General features: G+C 52.0%; 1 protein-coding gene across 1 annotated transcript in view; it reads right to left on the bottom strand.

Annotated features, from left to right (window-relative positions):
• Positions 1 to 20014, bottom strand: part of LOC140368789 (ras-associating and dilute domain-containing protein-like) — a 72786-nt gene that overhangs the window by 32360 nt on the left and 20412 nt on the right. The window contains exons 2-4 of the mRNA XM_072455846.1: positions 11091 to 11260; positions 10524 to 10695; positions 1133 to 1365 (exon numbers count right to left, since the gene is read on the bottom strand). Of these exons, the coding sequence (XP_072311947.1) occupies positions 1133 to 1365; positions 10524 to 10695; positions 11091 to 11260 (575 nt within the window). The remainder of the gene's footprint in view (positions 1 to 1132; positions 1366 to 10523; positions 10696 to 11090; positions 11261 to 20014) is intronic.

Below are 20014 nucleotides of genomic sequence, written 5' to 3'. Positions count from 1 at the left end.
CAGAAGTGCTATGACAACAGAAGTGCCATGACAACAGAAGTGCCATGACAACAGAAGTGCCATGACAACAGAAGTGTTATGACAACAGAAGTGCCATGAGAACAGAAGTGCCATGACGACAGAAGTGCCATGACGACAGAAGTGTCATGGCAACAGAAGTGTTATGACAACAGAAGTGTCATGACAACAGAAGTGCTATGAGAACAGAAGTGCCATGACAACAGAAGTGTCATGGCAACAGAAGTGCCATGACGACAGAAGTGCCATGACAACAGAAGTGTTATGACAACAGAAGTGCTATGAGAACAGAAGTGCCATGACGACAAAAGTGTCATGACGACAGAAGTGCTATGACAACAGAAGTGCCATGACAACAGAAGTGTCATGACAACAGAAGTGACATGACAACAGAAGTGCCATGACAACAGAAGTGTCATGGTAACAGAAGTGCCATGACAACAGAAGTGCCATTACGACAGAAGTGTCATGACAACAGAAGTGCCATGACAACAGAAGTGCCATTACGGCAGAAGTGTCATGGCAACAGAAGTGTCATGACAACAGAAGTGCCATGGCAACAGAAGTGCCATGACAACAGAAGTGCCATTACGACAGAAGTGTCACGACAACAGAAGTGTCATGACAACAGAAGTGCCACGGCAACAGAAGTGCCATGACAACAGAAGTGCCATGACAACAGAAGTGTCATGACAACAGAAGTGCCATGACAACAGAAGTGCCATGACAACAGAAGTGTCATGACAACAGAAGTGTCATGACAACAGAAGTGCCATGACAACAGAAGTGCCATGACAACAGAAGTGCCATGACAACAGAAGTGTCATGACAACAGAAGTGCCATGACAACAGAAGTGCCATGACAACAGAAGTGCCATGACAACAGAAGTGTCATGACAACAGAAGTGCCATGACAACAGAAGTGCCATGACAACAGAAGTGTCATGACAACAGAAGTGTCATGACAACAGAAGTGCCATGACAACAGAAGTGCCATGACAACAGAAGTGCCATGACAACAGAAGTGTCATGACAACAGAAGTGTCATGACAACAGAAGTGCCATGACAACAGAAGTGTCATGACAACAGAGGATGCAGTGAGGACGGCGTTACCTGCAGTGACCGTGTCTTTCTCTCGAGACGCCTTCTCCTCGACACAGCTGCGTTTCTGGATTTCGAAACGTCTGGCCAGACCTTCTCGTGGTTTCCATAGTGACTGCAGGAGGAGGGGCTTCTCGTTATCGCCAACAACGCGGAACGCTTCGGTCTTCCACTGACGCTCAGTGATGGAGCCAATGGCATCGCAGAGCACGAAGGAGTCCGCCTCCTCTTTGCTCAGGCCGTAACTGAAAGAGAACGGTTTAAAAACAAAGTGATTTCAAAGTCCTACATTTTATTCTGATTTTGAAAGTACTTTTGACACTTTTTAGCGTTGGTATTGTGTGTATTTTATGTTGCTTTTTTGTAATAATCTTTTACGTTTGGAGGAAAGCCTGATTCTGGGGCTCACAGATGAACTGCAGAGTTGTAGTAGCATTATTAAGTTCAAATATAAAAAGAAAAAAATTAAAATTCTGATTTGTATTATAAAAGAAGTGTTCATTCCCCAATACGATAAAAATATATAAAGTAACTGACAAGTCAACATTAAAATAAGCGTTAATTGCAGGCCTATGTTCAGTTAATGTTCAGTTAATGTTCAGTTAATGTTCAGTTAATGTTCAGTTAATGTTCAGTTAATGTTCAGTTAATGTTCAGTTAATGTTCAGTTAATGTTCAGTTAATGTGCAGTTGAAGCTGGGGTAGAGGACATAGTGATATACAGGAGTGCATTTAAATCCAATCCATCATATCGATATCGATACGATACTGATCATAGTAATACTTGATATTGGATCAAAAAAAGAATCAATGATGTTGAATCGTCCATCACCAGATATAATACTTACTCCAGATATAACACTTACTCCAGATATAATACTTACTCCAGATATAACACTTACTCCAGATATAACACTTACTCCAGATATAATACTTACTCCAGATATAACACTTACTCCAGATATAATACTTACTCCAGATATAACACTTACTCCAGATATAACACTTACTCCAGATATAATACTTACTCCAGATATAATACTTACTCCAGATATAACACTTACTCCAGATATAATACTTACTCCAGATATAACACTTACTCCAGATATAATACTTACTCCAGATATAACACTTACTCCAGATATAATACTTACTCCAGATATAACACTTACTCCAGATATAACACTTACTCCAGATATAATACTTACTCCAGATATAACACTTACTCCAGATATAACACTTACTCCAGATATAATACTTACTCCAGATATAATACTTACTCCAGATATAACACTTACTCCAGATATAATACTTACTCCAGATATAACACTTACTCCAGATATAATACTTACTCCAGATATAATACTTAGATATAATACTTACTCCAGATATAATACTTACTCCAGATATAATACTTACTCCAGATATAACACTTACTCCAGATATAACACTTACTCCAGATATAATACTTACTCCAGATATAACACTTACTCCAGATATAATACTTACTCCAGATACAATACTTAGATATAATACTTACTCCAGATATAATACTTACTCCAGATATAACACTTACTCCAGATATAATACTTACTCCAGATATAATACTTACTCCAGATATAATACTTACTCCAGATATAATACTTAGATATAATACTTACTCCAGATATAATACTTACTCCAGATATAATACTTACTCCAGATATAATACTTAGATATAATACTTACTCCAGATATAATACTTACTCCAGATATAACACTTACTCCAGATATAATACTTACTCCAGATATAATACTTACTCCAGATATAATACTTACTCCAGATATAATACTTAGATATAATACTTACTCCAGATATAATACTTACTCCAGATATAACACTTACTCCAGATATAACACTTACTCCAGATATAATACTTACTCCAGATATAATACTTACTCCAGATATAATACTTAGATATAATACTTACTCCAGATATAATACTTACTCCAGATATAATACTTAGATATAATACTTACTCCAGATATAACACTAACTCCAGATATAACACTAACTCCAGATATAACACTAACTCCAGATATAAAAGGCTATATTGAGGCTCAGACATTCATCAAACTTGCATGAAATAATCTACAATCTCTAATAATTACAACTCCAGGTTTGGGTTTGATGAGGGAAAAATGTTGGAACATGGTTAAAAATATGTCCAGTAAAACAATGTGACTTGTTGATGAACTCATTTATGCTCAAACACGTCCCTCAGTGAGAAATAACGAGCAAGTCACTCGCCTTTCTGTCCAAACTCTTCAGCAGGACCATGAGCGCTCAGACCGTCTGAAACTATCGTAACAATGGCTCATTTTGTTCTCACTGCAAAGTATCAATATTCTTAGTTTTCTTCATCATTGCATTGCAATGATCCAGTCCATTTCACAGGATTTAGAGCATTGAATAATCAACCACAAGTGAACTTTGACAAGGCCATAAGTCTGAACTGTAAACTCACAATAATGAGTCTTTGCATTTCAGCCGCCCCGACTTCAAAGTCTGCCCTTGCCTCCACAGCTGAGTCTGATCAAGCTGCAGTAACTGTAGAAGATACAGGTCTGACCCGGTGTGTGAGGGGCACGGGGGGGCCAGGGGGGGCATGAGGGCGGGGCGAGGGGGGGTGAGGGCGGGGCGAGGGGGGGCGTCACTTTCATCACCTCCAGGTAAAAAGCAGCCAGGCTAATCACTCACACATGTGTCTGTTTCACGCACCGAGAGTCTGCGACGCTGAGCATGAAGGGTTCTGCTGTGCATGAAGGGTTCTGCTGTGCGTGAAGGGCTCCGCTGAGCATGAAGGGTTCTGCTGTGCGTGAAGGGTTCTGCTGTGCGTGAAGGGCTCCGCTGAGCATGAAGGGTTCTGCTGTGCGTGAAGGGTTCTGCTGTGCATGAAGGGTTCCGCTGTGCATGAAAGGTTCCGCTGTGCGTGAAGGGTTCCGCTGTGCGTGAAGGGTTCCGCTGTGCATGAAAGGTTCCGCTGTGCATGAAGGGTTCTGCTGTGCATGAAGGGTTCTGCTGTGCATGAAGGGTTCTGCTGTGCGTGAAGGGTTCCGCTGTGCGTGAAGGGTTCCGCTGTGCGTGAAGGGTTCCGCTGTGCATGAAAGGTTCCGCTGTGCATGAAGGGTTCTGCTGTGCATGAAGGGTTCTGCTGTGCATGAAGGGTTCTGCTGTGCATGAAGGGCTCTGCTGTGCATGAAGGGTTCTGCTGTGCATGAAGGGTTCCGCTATGCGTGAAGGGTTCCGCTGTGCGTGAAGGGTTCCGCTGTGCGTGAAGGGTTCCGCTGTGCGTGAAGGGTTCTGCTGTGCATGAAGGGTTCCGCTGTGCATGAAAGGTTCCGCTGTGCATGAAGGGCTCTGCTGTGCATGAAGGGTTCCGCTGTGCGTGAAGGGTTCTGCTGTGCGTGAAGGGTTCCGCTGTGCATGAAGGGCTCTGCTGTGCGTGAAGGGTTCCGCTGTGCGTGAAGGGTTCTGCTGTGCGTGAAGGGTTCTGCTGTGCATGAAGGGTTCTGCTGTGCGTGAAGGGTTCTGCTGTGCGTGAAGGGTTCTGCTGTGCATGAAGGGTTCCGCTGTGCGTGAAGGGTTCCGCTGTGCGTGAAGGGTTCCGCTGTGCATGAAAGGTTCCGCTGTGCGTGAAGGGTTCTGCTGTGCGTGAAGGGTTCTGCTGTGCATGAAGGGTTCTGCTGTGCATGAAGGGTTCTGCTGTGCGTGAAGGGTTCTGCTGTGCGTGAAGGGTTCTGCTGTGCGTGAAGGGTTCTGCTGTGCGTGAAGGGTTCTGCTGTGCGTGAAGGGTTCTGCTGTGCGTGAAGGGTTCTGCTGTGCATGAAGGGTTCTGCTGTGCGTGAAGGGTTCCGCTGTGCGTGAAGGGTTCCGCTGTGCGTGAAGGGTTCCGCTGTGCATGAAGGGTTCTGCTGTGCGTGAAGGGTTCCGCTGTGCGTGAAGGGTTCTGCTGTGCGTGAAGGGTTCTGCTGTGCGTGAAGGGTTCTGCTGTGCGTGAAGGGTTCTGCTGTGCGTGAAGGGTTCTGCTGTGCGTGAAGGGTTCTGCTGTGCATGAAGGGTTCCGCTGTGCATGAAGGGTTCCGCTGTGCGTGAAGGGTTCCGCTGTGCGTGAAGGGTTCCGCTGTGCATGAAGGGTTCTGCTGTGCATGAAGGGTTCTGCTGTGCGTGAAGGGTTCTGCTGTGCGTGAAGGGTTCTGCTGTGCGTGAAGGGTTCTGCTGTGACAGACCCAAAGCTTTGAGAGGTTCTTTCACCGTTTGAAAGAGCAGAATGTGTCGGGCTGTAGTTGATTCCTGGTCTCAGAAGCTCTCAGTATCTTTATGATCACTGCACACGAGCTCATGCAAAAGACTCTTTACAGAAATGTACCAGGAAAATGTGGATTTATGTGTAAAAAGTCAGATTAAACTTGTGATTCACGCCAAAAGATTCTGCTATTGCACATGACACTTGCACACAAATCCTTATGTGCTGAAATTAAATAATTAGTAACTAGATTGACTCTAGAATACTGTAAGAATTAGCCAGGCTAGCTCCTGATCACTTTAACTTCATATTTTGGAAACCAGCTTGTAAACGATTAAATGCATCTTAAAAAGATTAAATGTGTTTTGTAGCTTGGGAATGCTGTTTGTATTTTATTTTCCACAAAATATGACTCTATCATTATAATTATTATAAGGACCACTCGGCCCTCAGGACCACTCGGCCCTCAGGACCACTCGGCCCTCAGGACCACTCGGCCCTCAGGACCACTCGGCCCTCAGGACCACTCGGCCCTCAGGACCACTCGGCCCTCAGGACCACTCGGCCCTCAGGAAAATGGAGCTCCACATTTAAAACCATTTAAATGTGTTTGAATTCTACACTGTAATCTCATGTTGGCTGAAACACGACTCGTTCCCTTCATCGTGCAGCGAAATGGAGTTCTGGCCAACACTGACTGTAAATGAAACAACTCTATAGTTTGTTCCAAAGCCTCAGCAACAGAAACGTTTGGCTCATTAACACTGTGTTCATTGTGTTTCTGTCATAAACCCAACAGCAAGTCAACTCATGCTCGTGTCCATTCTGAGATCAAAGGTTTGGACAAAGGAACATTGGATCATATAAGAACATTTAGAAGTCTTATATTAGAGATAGAGTTTAGAGTTTAAAACAGGTCTGTTTGGCTCTACCACTACTACAACCATGAGCGGTTTAATGTGGACTCAGCAGCTCTAGACCTAAAACAAGCCCTTCCATTAAAGAGAGAAGCAGAGAACTGAGGCTGAACTTTGGTCCTTTTTTAGTTCTTATCTATTCCAGGTTTAGTTCAGGTTTAGTTCAGGTTTAGTCCTGGTTTAGTCCTGGTTTAGACCTGGTTTAGTCCTGGTTTAGTCCTGGTTTAGTCCTGGTTTAGTCCTGGTTTAGTCCTGGTTTAGTCCTGGTTTAGTCCTGGTTTAGTCCTGGTTTAGTCCTGGTTTAGACCTGGTTTAGTCCTGGTTTGGTGTGTTAGATGGACTGAAATAGGTTTGATCATTCTCTTCCCGGCCAAGCGTGTTATAAGTTCATATTTAGGGCCTGTTCTTCTCCACAATTCAAAATACAATGTGTTTTTCTCAACTCAGTTCTGCCAAGACCTGCTTAGCAAACCTGGCCCTTATTGGGAACCCAAAACCTAACCCTAACCTCATTGGGAACCCTAAAGCTAACTCTAACCTCATTGGGAACCCTAAAGCTAACCCTAACCTCATTGGGAACCCTAAAGCTAACTCTAACCTCATTGGGAACCCTAAAGCTAACTCTAACCTCATTGGGAACCCTAAAGCTAACCCTAACCTCATTGGGAACCCTAAAGCTAACCCTAACCTCATTGGGAACCCTAAAGCTAACTCTAACCTCATTGGGAACCCTAAAGCTAACCCTAACCTCATTGGGAACCCTAAAGCTAACTCTAACCTCATTGGGAACCCTAAAGCTAACCCTAACCTCATTGGGAACCCTAAAGCTAACCCTAACCTCATTGGGAACCCTAAAGCTAACTCTAACCTCATTGGGAACCCTCAAGCTAACCCTAACCTCATTGGGAACCCTAAAGCTAACTCTAACCTCATTGGGAACCCTAAAGCTAACTCTAACCTCATTGGGAACCCTCAAGCTAACCCTAACCTCATTGGGAACCCTAAAGCTAACCCTAACCTCATTGGGAACCCTAAAGCTAACTCTAACCTCATTGGGAACCCTAAAGCTAACCCTAACCTCATTGGGAACCCTAAAGCTAACCCTAACCTCATTGGGAACCCTAAAGCTAACTCTAACCTCATTGGGAACCCAAAACCTAACTCTAACCTCATTGGGAACCCTAAAGCTAACTCTAACCTCATTGGGAACCCTAAAGCTAACTCTAACCTCATTGGGAACCCTCAAGCTAACCCTAACCTCATTGGGAACCCTAAAGCTAACCCTAACCTCATTGGGAACCCTAAAGCTAACCCTAACCTCATTGGGAACCCTAAAGCTAACCCTAACCTCATTGGGAACCCTAAAGCTAACTCTAACCTCATTGGGAACCCTAAAGCTAACCCTAACCTCATTGGGAACCCTAAAGCTAACTCTAACCTCATTGGGAACCCAAAACCTAACTCTAACCTCATTGGGAACCCTAAAGCTAACCCTAACCTCATTGGGAACCCTCAAGCTAACCCTAACCTCATTGGGAACCCTAAAGCTAACTCTAACCTCATTGGGAACCCTAAAGCTAACCCTAACCTCATTGGGAACCCTCAAGCTAACCCTAACCTCATTGGGAACCCTAAAGCTAACCCTAACCTCATTGGGAACCCTAAAGCTAACCCTAACCTCATTGGGAACCCTAAAGCTAACCCTAACCTCATTGGGAACCATAAAGCTAACTCTAACCTCATTGGGAACCCTAAAGCTAACCCTAACCTCATTGGGAACCCTCAAGCTAACCCTAACCTCATTGGGAACCCTAAAGCTAACTCTAACCTCATTGGGAACCCTCAAGCTAACCCTAACCTCATTGGGAACCCTCAAGCTAACCCTAACCTCATTGGGAACCCTAAAGCTAACCCTAACCTCATTGGGAACCCTAAAGCTAACCCTAACCTCATTGGGAACCCTCAAGCTAACCCTAACCTCATTGGGAACCCTAAAGCTAACCCTGTAAACATGAGCGAGTGCAAAGTGGAGGTCGTGACCTCGACGCTCTGACAGGGAAGATTAATGTGCATCTTTTTGTTTGCAGTTTTTGTTCAAATGGACCTGAGGTGGTAGTGATCAGGCACTTTTACTCACATTTACTCACTTTTACTCACATTTACTCACTTTTACTCACATTTACTCACATTTACTCACTTTTACTCACTTTTACTCACTTTTACTCTTTACTCACTTTTACTCACATTTACTCTTTACTCACTTTTACTCACATTTACTCTTTACTCACTTTTACTCACATTTACTCTTTACTCACTTTTACTCACATTTACTCTTTACTCACTTTTACTCACATTTACTCTTTACTCACTTTTACTCACATTTACTCTTTACTCACTTTTACTCACATTTACTCTTTACTCACTTTTACTCACATTTACTCACTTTTAATTCAGTCCCTTTCCCAAGGAAAAATACTTCTTGGAGTAACTTATTGACACTTTATGTATTTGTACACAATATTTGTACTGCAGTAACAAGTTTCTCTTCTCACTTTGAGTAACTGTAGTGACAGAAGCTTTCACGACTCCGTCACATGTGACTGGAAAAGAGCAGATTTGGAACATTAATTATGGATTTGTCCTTCCAATTACATTAACTTGGAATTGAAAATATGATTTTTCTCTTAAAATACTCTGACCATACTTAAGTCATTTCTTGGAGCACTACTTTGTACTTGTACTTGAGTAATATTATTTAGAAGTAACTTTACTCTTACTGGAGTATAGTTTTTAAACACATTTATCATGTTTTTGAGCTCAGAAAATTCCCCTCTCAGTGACGTCATCAGCAGAACCTCCACAACATAAAGGCTCTTAATACTTTAAATTTAAAGGTTTGTCATGGGATCGCACACATTCCAAACCTCTAACGTGGCCTAATCAAAGAACCGCACACTCCTGACACACACAGAGCGAGTGTGTGCTGCTGAAGGGGGCGGGGTCATGTGTGGTGGGCGTGGCCAATTTGCCTCACCCGCCAGCCCCGCCCACATTCTGTTCGCATGATTAAGGGTCTGGAATCAGAGTCAGAGCCAATGAAATCGTCGGTAATCCAGTTACGGACAACGCGTCACACTGAGATACAGAAGTAGCGCTTTCCACCCCCGTTCCAAAACATTCAAGATGGCCGACCCGGCTCGTGACCCGGCTCGTGACCCGGCTCGTGACCCGGCTCGTGACCCGGCTCGTGACCCGGCCCGTGACCCGGCTCGTGACCGAGTGTTTACTTCTGCTCTCGCTTCGGTTTGAACGATCAGGAAAGTCCGCTCGCCGTGATGAACGTGCGTTAGATGCGGTTATACGAAGGGCGTCATCGCGATTCAGGAGACATTTTCTGCGTTCAGGACGGATAACGCGGAACACGCCTTGTTGCCATGGGCTACGTAACATCCGGTTAAGCGTGCCGCTTTTTTGTGTCACTTCTGGGTTTATGTGATTGGTTCTGTCTCTGCTCTAAACTCTCTAAATTGAACCGCAGCGGTCGAGCCCCGCCCTCACACAGTTTTGATAAGTAGTTTGCCAAAACGTGTTGGGAACGGCTGGTCAGGCAAGTGGCCAATGGTACAAGAAGAAAACATCTCCACAAACGTGTCACATTCATCTTATGTCCTTGTTGTTCCTTTGTTTCAAGAGCCAAACACCGGGTCAATAATCTGCCGTGGGACAGTCCAACAGTGACGTCCAGATCGTTCAGGTTCTAGAATGTCGTGATGTCACCTGTGGGTTGTATTTACGTCACAAACAAAAACGCACAAAGTTCTTCTCTGTCACTATAATATATACGAACAACAGCCTCAGAAAGACACGTTTGTGGAGCTGAAACAAACTAAGAACAAGGACATCAGCAGAGCACATGACCCTCTCTCAGAGTGACATCATGACATCAGCAGAGCACATGCCCCTCCCTCAGAGTGACATCATGACATCAGCAGAGCACATGACCCTCCCTCAGAGTGACATCATGACATCAGCAGAGCACATGACCCTCCCTCAGAGTGACATCATGACATCAGCAGAGCACATGACCCTCCCTCAGAGTGACATCATCAGATCACATGCCCCTCCCTCAGAGTGACATCATCAGAGCACATGCCCCTCCCTCAGAGTGACATCATCAGAGCACATTAACCCTTGTCTTACCGCTCCAGCGCCTCTTTGACCAGCTCCTTGGCACTGGACTGGGTGGTTGCCAGGACGCTCTTGTAGTGCGCCCCTCGACAGATCTCACTCCCGAAAACCTTCAGCACCCCCGGGGCCGTGACGTGATTGGACAGTTCAGACGGGTCCTCGGCGATGGCCAATGGAGAAATGGCTGTAATAACAACACATTTTATGATCTTTTCCTGCAGCTGCCAAAGCACTTCCCACAAAGCCCCTCCTGAGTTTACTGCGGATTTGAGCTGTTAACTCTCTTTGGAGAACTTGACATATACAGCACGTTATTTTGCTGTATTCACATTCAAACCCAAAGCGTTCAGTGCGGATACAGAAACATTCATGTTGACAATGAATAAAAGTTTAGTGAAACTAATAAGCTATGGCCATGGGTCAAACGTTTTATGGACTTTATCCACAATATTTGAGAAATCCAACTCAAATGAGGAGAGTGTAGTGTGAGACTGGACCTGGATGACCTCTCAGGAGCAGAACGTCTCCATGTTAGACCCTGACCTTGAGTGAAGGTCAGGGTCACATGACAGTACTCACTGCTGGACTTCCTGGTCTGGATGGACAGAGACGTCTTGATGCTCGATGCCACGGATCCTGAAGTGGACGAGGGGCCGCGCAGGAAGACTCCAGAGAGGCGGTTACCATGGTAACGGAGGCGGCTTTTGCAGGGCTGCCCGGTGACTGCGCTCTCGGCTGATGACCCACACCTGAGGGATTTCAGGATGAACTCACAAAGCATGTGGACCGTTTTCCTCCAAAGGAACATTTACTTCAGTCGCAACAAACAAACTGGACTCATTGTACGACTATTAACAATGTGAAGTTATTACGATACAACTTCAATATCATTTGACATATTTTCACACACATGATCACAATGTACAGATACAACTGTATAAATCATTACTTCTTCAATTACACGTGTAAACAACAAGTTCCTTCAATTCTAATGTAACAAACCCCTAAATACTCACTCTTCTGTGTCCGTGACGATCGCACTGCTGCACGTCCAGCGCTCTAATGCTGGAGCACAGGGCGGTGAGCTGCCCTGTCACAAACACTGCTGTTTCTGTGTTTCTGCTGGTGTGGGAGAACATAATCTCCTTACTCATAATGACTGTTTGTATAATCTGAGGGTGAAAATGTGCTCGCTCTGGTGAAAACTCATGTTAATGAACATTAAAGCTGATGTGTATCTCGAATGTACATTCAGACTTTCTAAATACATTATCAACCAACTGTTCAAGACAGAATATTTATGAATGAAGAGTAGTTTTAAATAAATTTCACTTCACTACACAAAAATAAATAAAATCCAATAATTCCATTCATGTATTTTCTACGGCCTGTTCTGTCAGGGGTCAGGGGTCACAGGTGACTCGGCCTCAGGCGGGTTCAGCCTTGACAGGGTCAGCTCGTCGCAGGGTGAACACGGACACAGACACAATGACCAGTTTACCTCACACATGCACGTGTTGTGAGGTGAGTGCTAACCACTCTGCCACTGTTCATCCTGTTAAATGCCACTACTTTTGTTCTTTTTTCAAACTCTTTCGCTGTGTTGTTTAGAGTCTGTGTAGTCCAGATTGTGCCCCGCCTAAGGCCCAAAGTCACTGGGATAGGCTCCAATCACCTGTGACCCCAAACGGGAACAAGCGGGAGAAAATGAATGAATGTCGTCCAACAATTACGATGACCAAATTATGATTCTTGTTTAAAGTCTAAGAGCTTTATATTTTACATATATTATTCTTTCTAATCTTTACTCAGGTCAAATAAATGTTACTTTCTCTGGCTCCTCACATATGAACTCTTTACATGATTCATTTACAACTGCAAACAACCATAAAAACCAAAGGCTGTACTCACTGCAGGGAGCCACCATCAGCCGTCCTGCTGCCCAGTCTGCCAAAGCGTCTGCCCGCTCGGCCCGCTCGGCCCGCTCGGCCCGCTGAGGCCGCTGAGGCCGCTGAGGCCGCTGAGGCCGCTGAGGCCGCTGAGGCCGCTGAGGCCGCTGAGGCCGGTGGAGGGGTCTGTGGAGCAGAAGCGTGCCCTCTCATCCCTGGTTCAGGCTGCACTCCCTGGTTAGTCTCTCTGTGGAAGGCGCTGTGGTCTCATTCCGGGGATGTTTGAGTGCACTCCTCCTCCTCCTCCTCCTCCTCCTCCTCCTCCTCCTCCTCCTCCTCCTCCTCCTCCTCCTCCTCCTCCTCCTCTTCCTCTTCCTCTTCCTCCTCCTCCTCCTCCTCCTCATCCTCTCCCGGGACGCCCCGCACATGTTTCCACTTCCCCTCCAAACCCCAGCTGTTGGAAATGACACATCTGACGTTCGGCTGGATTGGGTTGCGTCGCTGCTGTGGAAAAGAGATGAACGATAGGGAAAAAGTCAAGTTGTATCAAAGCAGAAAAGCTGCAGAAGTTTCCCAAGTTCTGTCTCAGAAAAGTGAAATGGAGAAGGTGTTTCAAAGTGACTCCAGGCGCTCACCAGATGTGCCCAATCACGCCCATCTGCAAATGCAAACTCCTCATGCCAAAACCATGCCAGCACCATGCCAGCACCACACCAGCACCACGCCAGCACCATGCCAGCACCACGCCAGCACCACACCAGCACCACGCCAGCACCATGCCAGCACCACGCCAGCACCACGCCAGCACCACACCAGCACCATGCCAGCACCATGCTCCACGCCAGCAGCACGCCAGCATCACGCAAGCACCATGCCAGCACCATGCTCCACGCCAGCACCACGCCAGAACCATGCCAACACCACGCCAGCACCACACACCATAACAGCAGCATGCTCCACGCCAGCACCACGCCAGAACAATGCCAGCACCACGCCAGCACCACACACCATGCCAGCAGCATGCTCCACGCCAGCATCACGCCAGCACCACACACCACGCCAGAACCATGCCAGCACCACACCAGCACAATGCTCCACACCAGTACCACGCCAGCACCACGCCAGCACCATGCCAGCACCACACCAGAACCATGCCAGCACCACACCAGCACCACACCAGCACCATGCCAGCCCCATGCCAGCCCCATGCCAGGCCCATGCCAGCACCACGCTCCATGCCAGTACCACGCCAGAACCATGCCAGCACCACACCAGCACCACGCCAGCACCACACACCATGCCAGCACCATGCCAGCACCACGCCAGCCCCATGCCAGCACCACGCCAGCACCATGCCAGCACAACACCAGCACCATGCTCCATGCCAGCACCATGCCAGCACCATGCCAGCACCACACCAGCACCATGCTCCATGCCAACACCACGCCAGCACCACACCAGCACCACGCCAGCACCACGCCAGCACCATGCCAGCACCACGCCAGCACAACACCAGCACCATGCTCCATGCCAGCACCATGCCAGCACCATGCCAGCACAACACCAGCACCATGCTCCATGCCAGCACCACGCCAGCACCACGCCAGCACCATGCCAGCACCACACCAGCACCATGCCAGCCCCATGCCAGCACAATGCCAGCACCATGCCAGCCCTATGCCAGCACCATGCCAGCACCACACCAGCACCACACCAGCACCATGCCAGCACCATGCCAGCACCACGCCAGCACCACGCAGCACCAAGCCAGCACCATGCCAGCACCATGCCAGCACCATGCCAGCACTAAGCCAGCACCATGCCAGAACCATGCCAGCCCCATGCCAGCACCATGCCAGCACCATGCCAGCCCCATGCCAGCCCCATGCCAGCACCACGCCAGCACCATGCCAGCACCACGCCAGCACCATGCCAGCACCATGCCAGCCCCATGCCAGCCCCATGCCAGCACCACGCCAGCACCATGCCAGCCCCATGCCAGCCCCATGCCAGCACAATGCCAGCACCATGCCAGCCCTATGCCAGCACCAAGCCAGCACCACACCAGCACCACGCCAGAACCATGCCAGCACCACACCAGCACCACGCCAGAACCATGCCAGCACCACACCAGCACCAAGCCAGCACCACACCAGCACCACACCAGCACCATGCCAGCACCATGCCAGAACCACGCCAGCACCATGCTCCACGCCAGCACCATGCCAGCACCAAGCCAGCACCATGCCAGGCCCATGCCAGCACCACGCTCCATGCCAGTACCACGCCAGAACCATGCCAGCACCAAGCCAGCACCATGCCAGCACAATGCCAGCACCACGCCAGCACCACACCAGCACCACGCCAGCACCATGCCAGCACCATGCTCCACGCCAGCACCACGCCAGAACCATGCCAACACCACGCCAGCACCACGCCAGCACCACACCAGCACCATGCCAGCACCACTCCAGCACCATGCCAGCACCACGCCAGCACCATGCCAGCACCATGCCAGCACCTCGCCAGCACCATGTCAGCACTACACCAGCACCATGCCAGCACCACACCAGCACCATGCCAGCACCACACCAGCACCACGCCAGAACCATGCCAGCACCACACCAGCACCATGCCAGCACCACACCAGCACCACGCCAGAACCATGCCAGCACCACACCAGCACAATGCCAGCCCCATGCCAGAACCACGCCAGCACCACACCAGCACCATGCCAGCCCCATGCCAGAACCACGCCAGCACCACGCCAGCACCATGCCAGCACCATGCCAGCACCACACCAGCACCATGCCAGCACCACACCAGCACCACGCCAGCACCATGCCAGCCCCATGCCAGCCCCATGCCAGCACCACGCTCCATGCCAGCACCACACCAGCACCATGCCAGCACCACACCAGCACCACGCCAGCACCATGCCAGCCCCATGCCAGCCCCATGCCAGCACCACACACCATGCCAGCACCATGCCAGCACCACGCCAGCACCATGCCAGCACCACGCCAGCACCATGCCAGCACCATGCCAGCACCTCGCCAGCACCATGCCAGCACCACGCCAGCACCACGCCAGCACCACGCCAGCACCATGCCAGCACAACACCAGCACCATGCTCCATGCCAGCACCATGCCAGCACCACACCAGCACCATGCTCCATGCCAACACCACGCCAGCACCACACCAGCACCACGCCAGCACCACGCCAACACCATGCCAGCACCACGCCAGCACAACACCAGCACCATGCTCCATGCCAGCACCATGCCAGCACCATGCCAGCACAACACCAGCACCATGCTCCATGCCAGCACCATGCCAGCACCATGCCAGCACCATGCCAGCACCACGCCAGCACCACGCCAGCACCACGCCAGCACCATGCCAGCACCACACCAGCACCATGCCAGCCCCATGCCAGCACAATGCCAGCACCATGCCAGCCCTATGCCAGCACCATGCCAGCACCACACCAGCACCACACCAGCACCACGCCAGAACCATGCCAGCACCACACCAGCACCACACCAGCACCATGCCAGCACCATGCCAGCACCACGCCAGCACCACGCAGCACCAAGCCAGCACCATGCCAGCACCATGCCAGCACCAAGCCAGCACCATGCCAGAACCATGCCAGCCCCATGCCAGCACCATGCCAGCACCATGCCAGCCCCATGCCAGCCCCATGCCAGCACCACGCCAGCACCATGCCAGCACCACGCCAGCACCATGCCAGCACCATGCCAGCCCCATGCCAGCACCATGCCAGCACCATGCCAGCACCATGCCAGCCCCACGCCAGAACCATGCCAACACCACGCCAGCACCACACACCATAACAGCAGCATGCTCCACGCCAGCATCACGCCAGAACAATGCCAGCACCACGCCAGCACCACACACCATGCCAGCAGCATGCTCCACGCCAGCATCACGCCAGCACCACACACCACGCCAGAACCATGCCAGCACCACACCAGCACCACACCAGCACCATGCCAGCCCCATGCCAGCCCCATGCCAGGCCCATGCCAGCACCACGCTCCATGCCAGTACCACGCCAGAACCATGCCAGCACCACACCAGCACCACGCCAGCACCACACACCATGCCAGCACCATGCCAGCACCACGCCAGCCCCATGCCAGCACCACGCCAGCACCATGCCAGCACAACACCAGCACCATGCTCCATGCCAGCACCATGCCAGCACCATGCCAGCACCACACCAGCACCATGCTCCATGCCAACACCACGCCAGCACCACACCAGCACCATGCTCCATGCCAACACCACGCCAGCACCACACCAGCACCACGCCAGCACCACGCCAGCACCATGCCAGCACCACGCCAGCACAACACCAGCACCATGCTCCATGCCAGCACCATGCCAGCACCATGCCAGCACAACACCAGCACCATGCTCCATGCCAGCACCATGCCAGCACCATGCCAGCACCATGCCAGCACCACGCCAGCACCACGCCAGCACCACGCCAGCACCATGCCAGCACCACACCAGCACCATGCCAGCCCCATGCCAGCACAATGCCAGCACCATGCCAGCCCTATGCCAGCACCATGCCAGCACCACACCAGCACCACACCAGCACCATGCCAGCACCATGCCAGCACCACGCCAGCACCACGCAGCACCAAGCCAGCACCATGCCAGCACCATGCCAGCACCATGCCAGCACCAAGCCAGCACCATGCCAGAACCATGCCAGCCCCATGCCAGCACCATGCCAGCACCATGCCAGCCCCATGCCAGCCCCATGCCAGCACCACGCCAGCACCATGCCAGCACCACGCCAGCACCATGCCAGCACCATGCCAGCCCCATGCCAGCCCCATGCCAGCACAATGCCAGCACCATGCCAGCCCTATGCCAGCACCAAGCCAGCACCACACCAGCACCACGCCAGAACCATGCCAGCACCACACCAGCACCATGCCAGCACCATGCCAGCACCACACCAGCACCACGCCAGAACCATGCCAGCACCACACCAGCACCAAGCCAGCACCACACCAGCACCACACCAGCACCATGCCAGCACCATGCCAGAACCACGCCAGCACCATGCTCCACGCCAGCACCATGCCAGCACCAAGCCAGCACCATGCCAGGCCCATGCCAGCACCACGCTCCATGCCAGTACCACGCCAGAACCATGCCAGCACCAAGCCAGCACCATGCCAGCACAATGCCAGCACCACGCCAGCACCACACCAGCACCACGCCAGCACCATGCCAGCACCATGCTCCACGCCAGCACCACGCCAGAACCATGCCAACACCACGCCAGCACCACGCCAGCACCACACCAGCACCATGCCAGCACCACTCCAGCACCATGCCAGCACCACGCCAGCACCATGCCAGCACCATGCCAGCACCTCGCCAGCACCATGTCAGCACTACACCAGCACCATGCCAGCACCACACCAGCACCATGCCAGCACCACACCAGCACCGCGCCAGAACCATGCCAGCACCACACCAGCACCATGCCAGCACCACACCAGCACCACGCCAGAACCATGCCAGCACCACACCAGCACAATGCCAGCCCCATGCCAGAACCACGCCAGCACCACACCAGCACCATGCCAGCCCCATGCCAGAACCACGCCAGCACCACGCCAGCACCATGCCAGCACCATGCCAGCACCACACCAGCACCATGCCAGCACCACACCAGCACCACGCCAGCACCATGCCAGCCCCATGCCAGCCCCATGCCAGCACCACGCTCCATGCCAGCACCACACCAGCACCATGCCAGCACCACACCAGCACCACGCCAGCACCATGCCAGCCCCATGCCAGCCCCATGCCAGCACCACACACCATGCCAGCACCATGCCAGCACCACGCCAGCACCATGCCAGCACCACGCCAGCACCATGCCAGCACCATGCCAGCACCTCGCCAGCACCATGCCAGCACCACGCCAGCACCACGCCAGCACCACGCCAGCACCATGCCAGCACAACACCAGCACCATGCTCCATGCCAGCACCATGCCAGCACCATGCCAGCACCACTCCAGCATCATGCCAGCACCACGCCAGCACCACGCCAGCACCATGCCAGCACCACGCCAGCACCATGCCAGCACCATGCCAGCACCATGCCAGCACCACGCCAGCACCATGCCAGCACCATGACAGCCCCATGCCAGCCCCATGCCAGCCCCATGCCAGCACCACACCAGCACCATGCCAGCACCATGCCAGCACCATGCCAGCACCACGCCAGCACCATGCCAGAACCATGCCAGCACCACGTCAGCACCATGCCAGCACCATGACAGCCCCATGCCAGCCCCATGCCAGCCCCATGCCAGCACCACACCAGCACCATGCCAGCACCATGCCAGCACCACGCCAGCACCATGCCAGAACCATGCCAGCCCCATGCCAGCACCACACCAGCATCACGCCAGAACCATGCGAGCACCACACCAGCACCATGCCAGCACCACACCAGCACCACGCCAGAACCATGCCAGCACCACACCAGCACAATGCCAGCACCATGCCAGCCCCATGCCAGAACCACGCCAGCACCACACCAGCACCATGCCAGCCCCATGCCAGAACCACGCCAGCACCACGCCAGCACCATGCCAGCACCATGCCAGCACCACACCAGCACCATGCCAGCACCACACCAGCACCACGCCAGCACCATGCCAGCCCCATGCCAGCCCCATGCCAGCACCACGCTCCATGCCAGCACCACACCAGCACCATGCCAGCACCACACCAGCACCACGCCAGCACCATGCCAGCCCCATGCCAGCCCCATGCCAGCACCACACACCATGCCAGCACCATGCCGGCACCACGCCAGCACCATGCCAGCACCACGCCAGCACCATGCCAGCACCATGCCAGCACCTCGCCAGCACCATGCCAGCACCACGCCAGCACCACGCCAGCACCACGCCAGCACCATGCCAGCACCATGCCAGCACCAAGCCAGCACCACGCCAGCACCATGCCAGCACCATGCCAGCACCACGCCAGCACCATGCCAGCACCATGCCAGCACCATGCCAGCACCATGCCAGCACCACGCCAGCACCATGCCAGCACCATGCCAGCACCATGCCAGCACCACGCCAGCACCATGCCAGCCCCATGCCAGCCCCATGCCAGCCCCATGCCAGCACCACACCAGCACCACGCCAGCACCACACCAGCACCACGCCAGAACCATGCCAGCACCACACCAGCACCACACCAGCAGCATGCCAGCACCACACCAGCACCATGCCAGCCCCATGCCAGCACCACACCAGCACCATGCCAGCACCACACCAGCACCACGCCAGAACCATGCCAGCACCACACCAGCACCATGCCAGCACCACACCAGCACCATGCCAGCACCACACCAGCACCACGCCAGAACCATGCCAGCACCACACCAGCACCATGCCAGCACCATGCCAGCCCCATGCCAGAACCACGCCAGCACCACACCAGCACCATGCCAGCCCCATACCAGAACCACGCCAGCACCACGCCAGCACCATGCCAGCACCATGCCAGCACCACACCAGCACCATGCCA

Source organism: Eucyclogobius newberryi, unplaced genomic scaffold (genome assembly GCF_026437365.1).
Source record: "Eucyclogobius newberryi isolate DKJ021-1_F unplaced genomic scaffold, fEucNew1.0.hap1 SCAF_20, whole genome shotgun sequence".
In the NCBI taxonomy this organism is placed as follows: domain Eukaryota; kingdom Metazoa; phylum Chordata; class Actinopteri; order Gobiiformes; family Gobiidae; genus Eucyclogobius; species Eucyclogobius newberryi.
The sequence above is the reverse complement of the archived record's forward strand: the minus strand, read 5'-3'. Positions and strand labels throughout refer to the sequence as shown.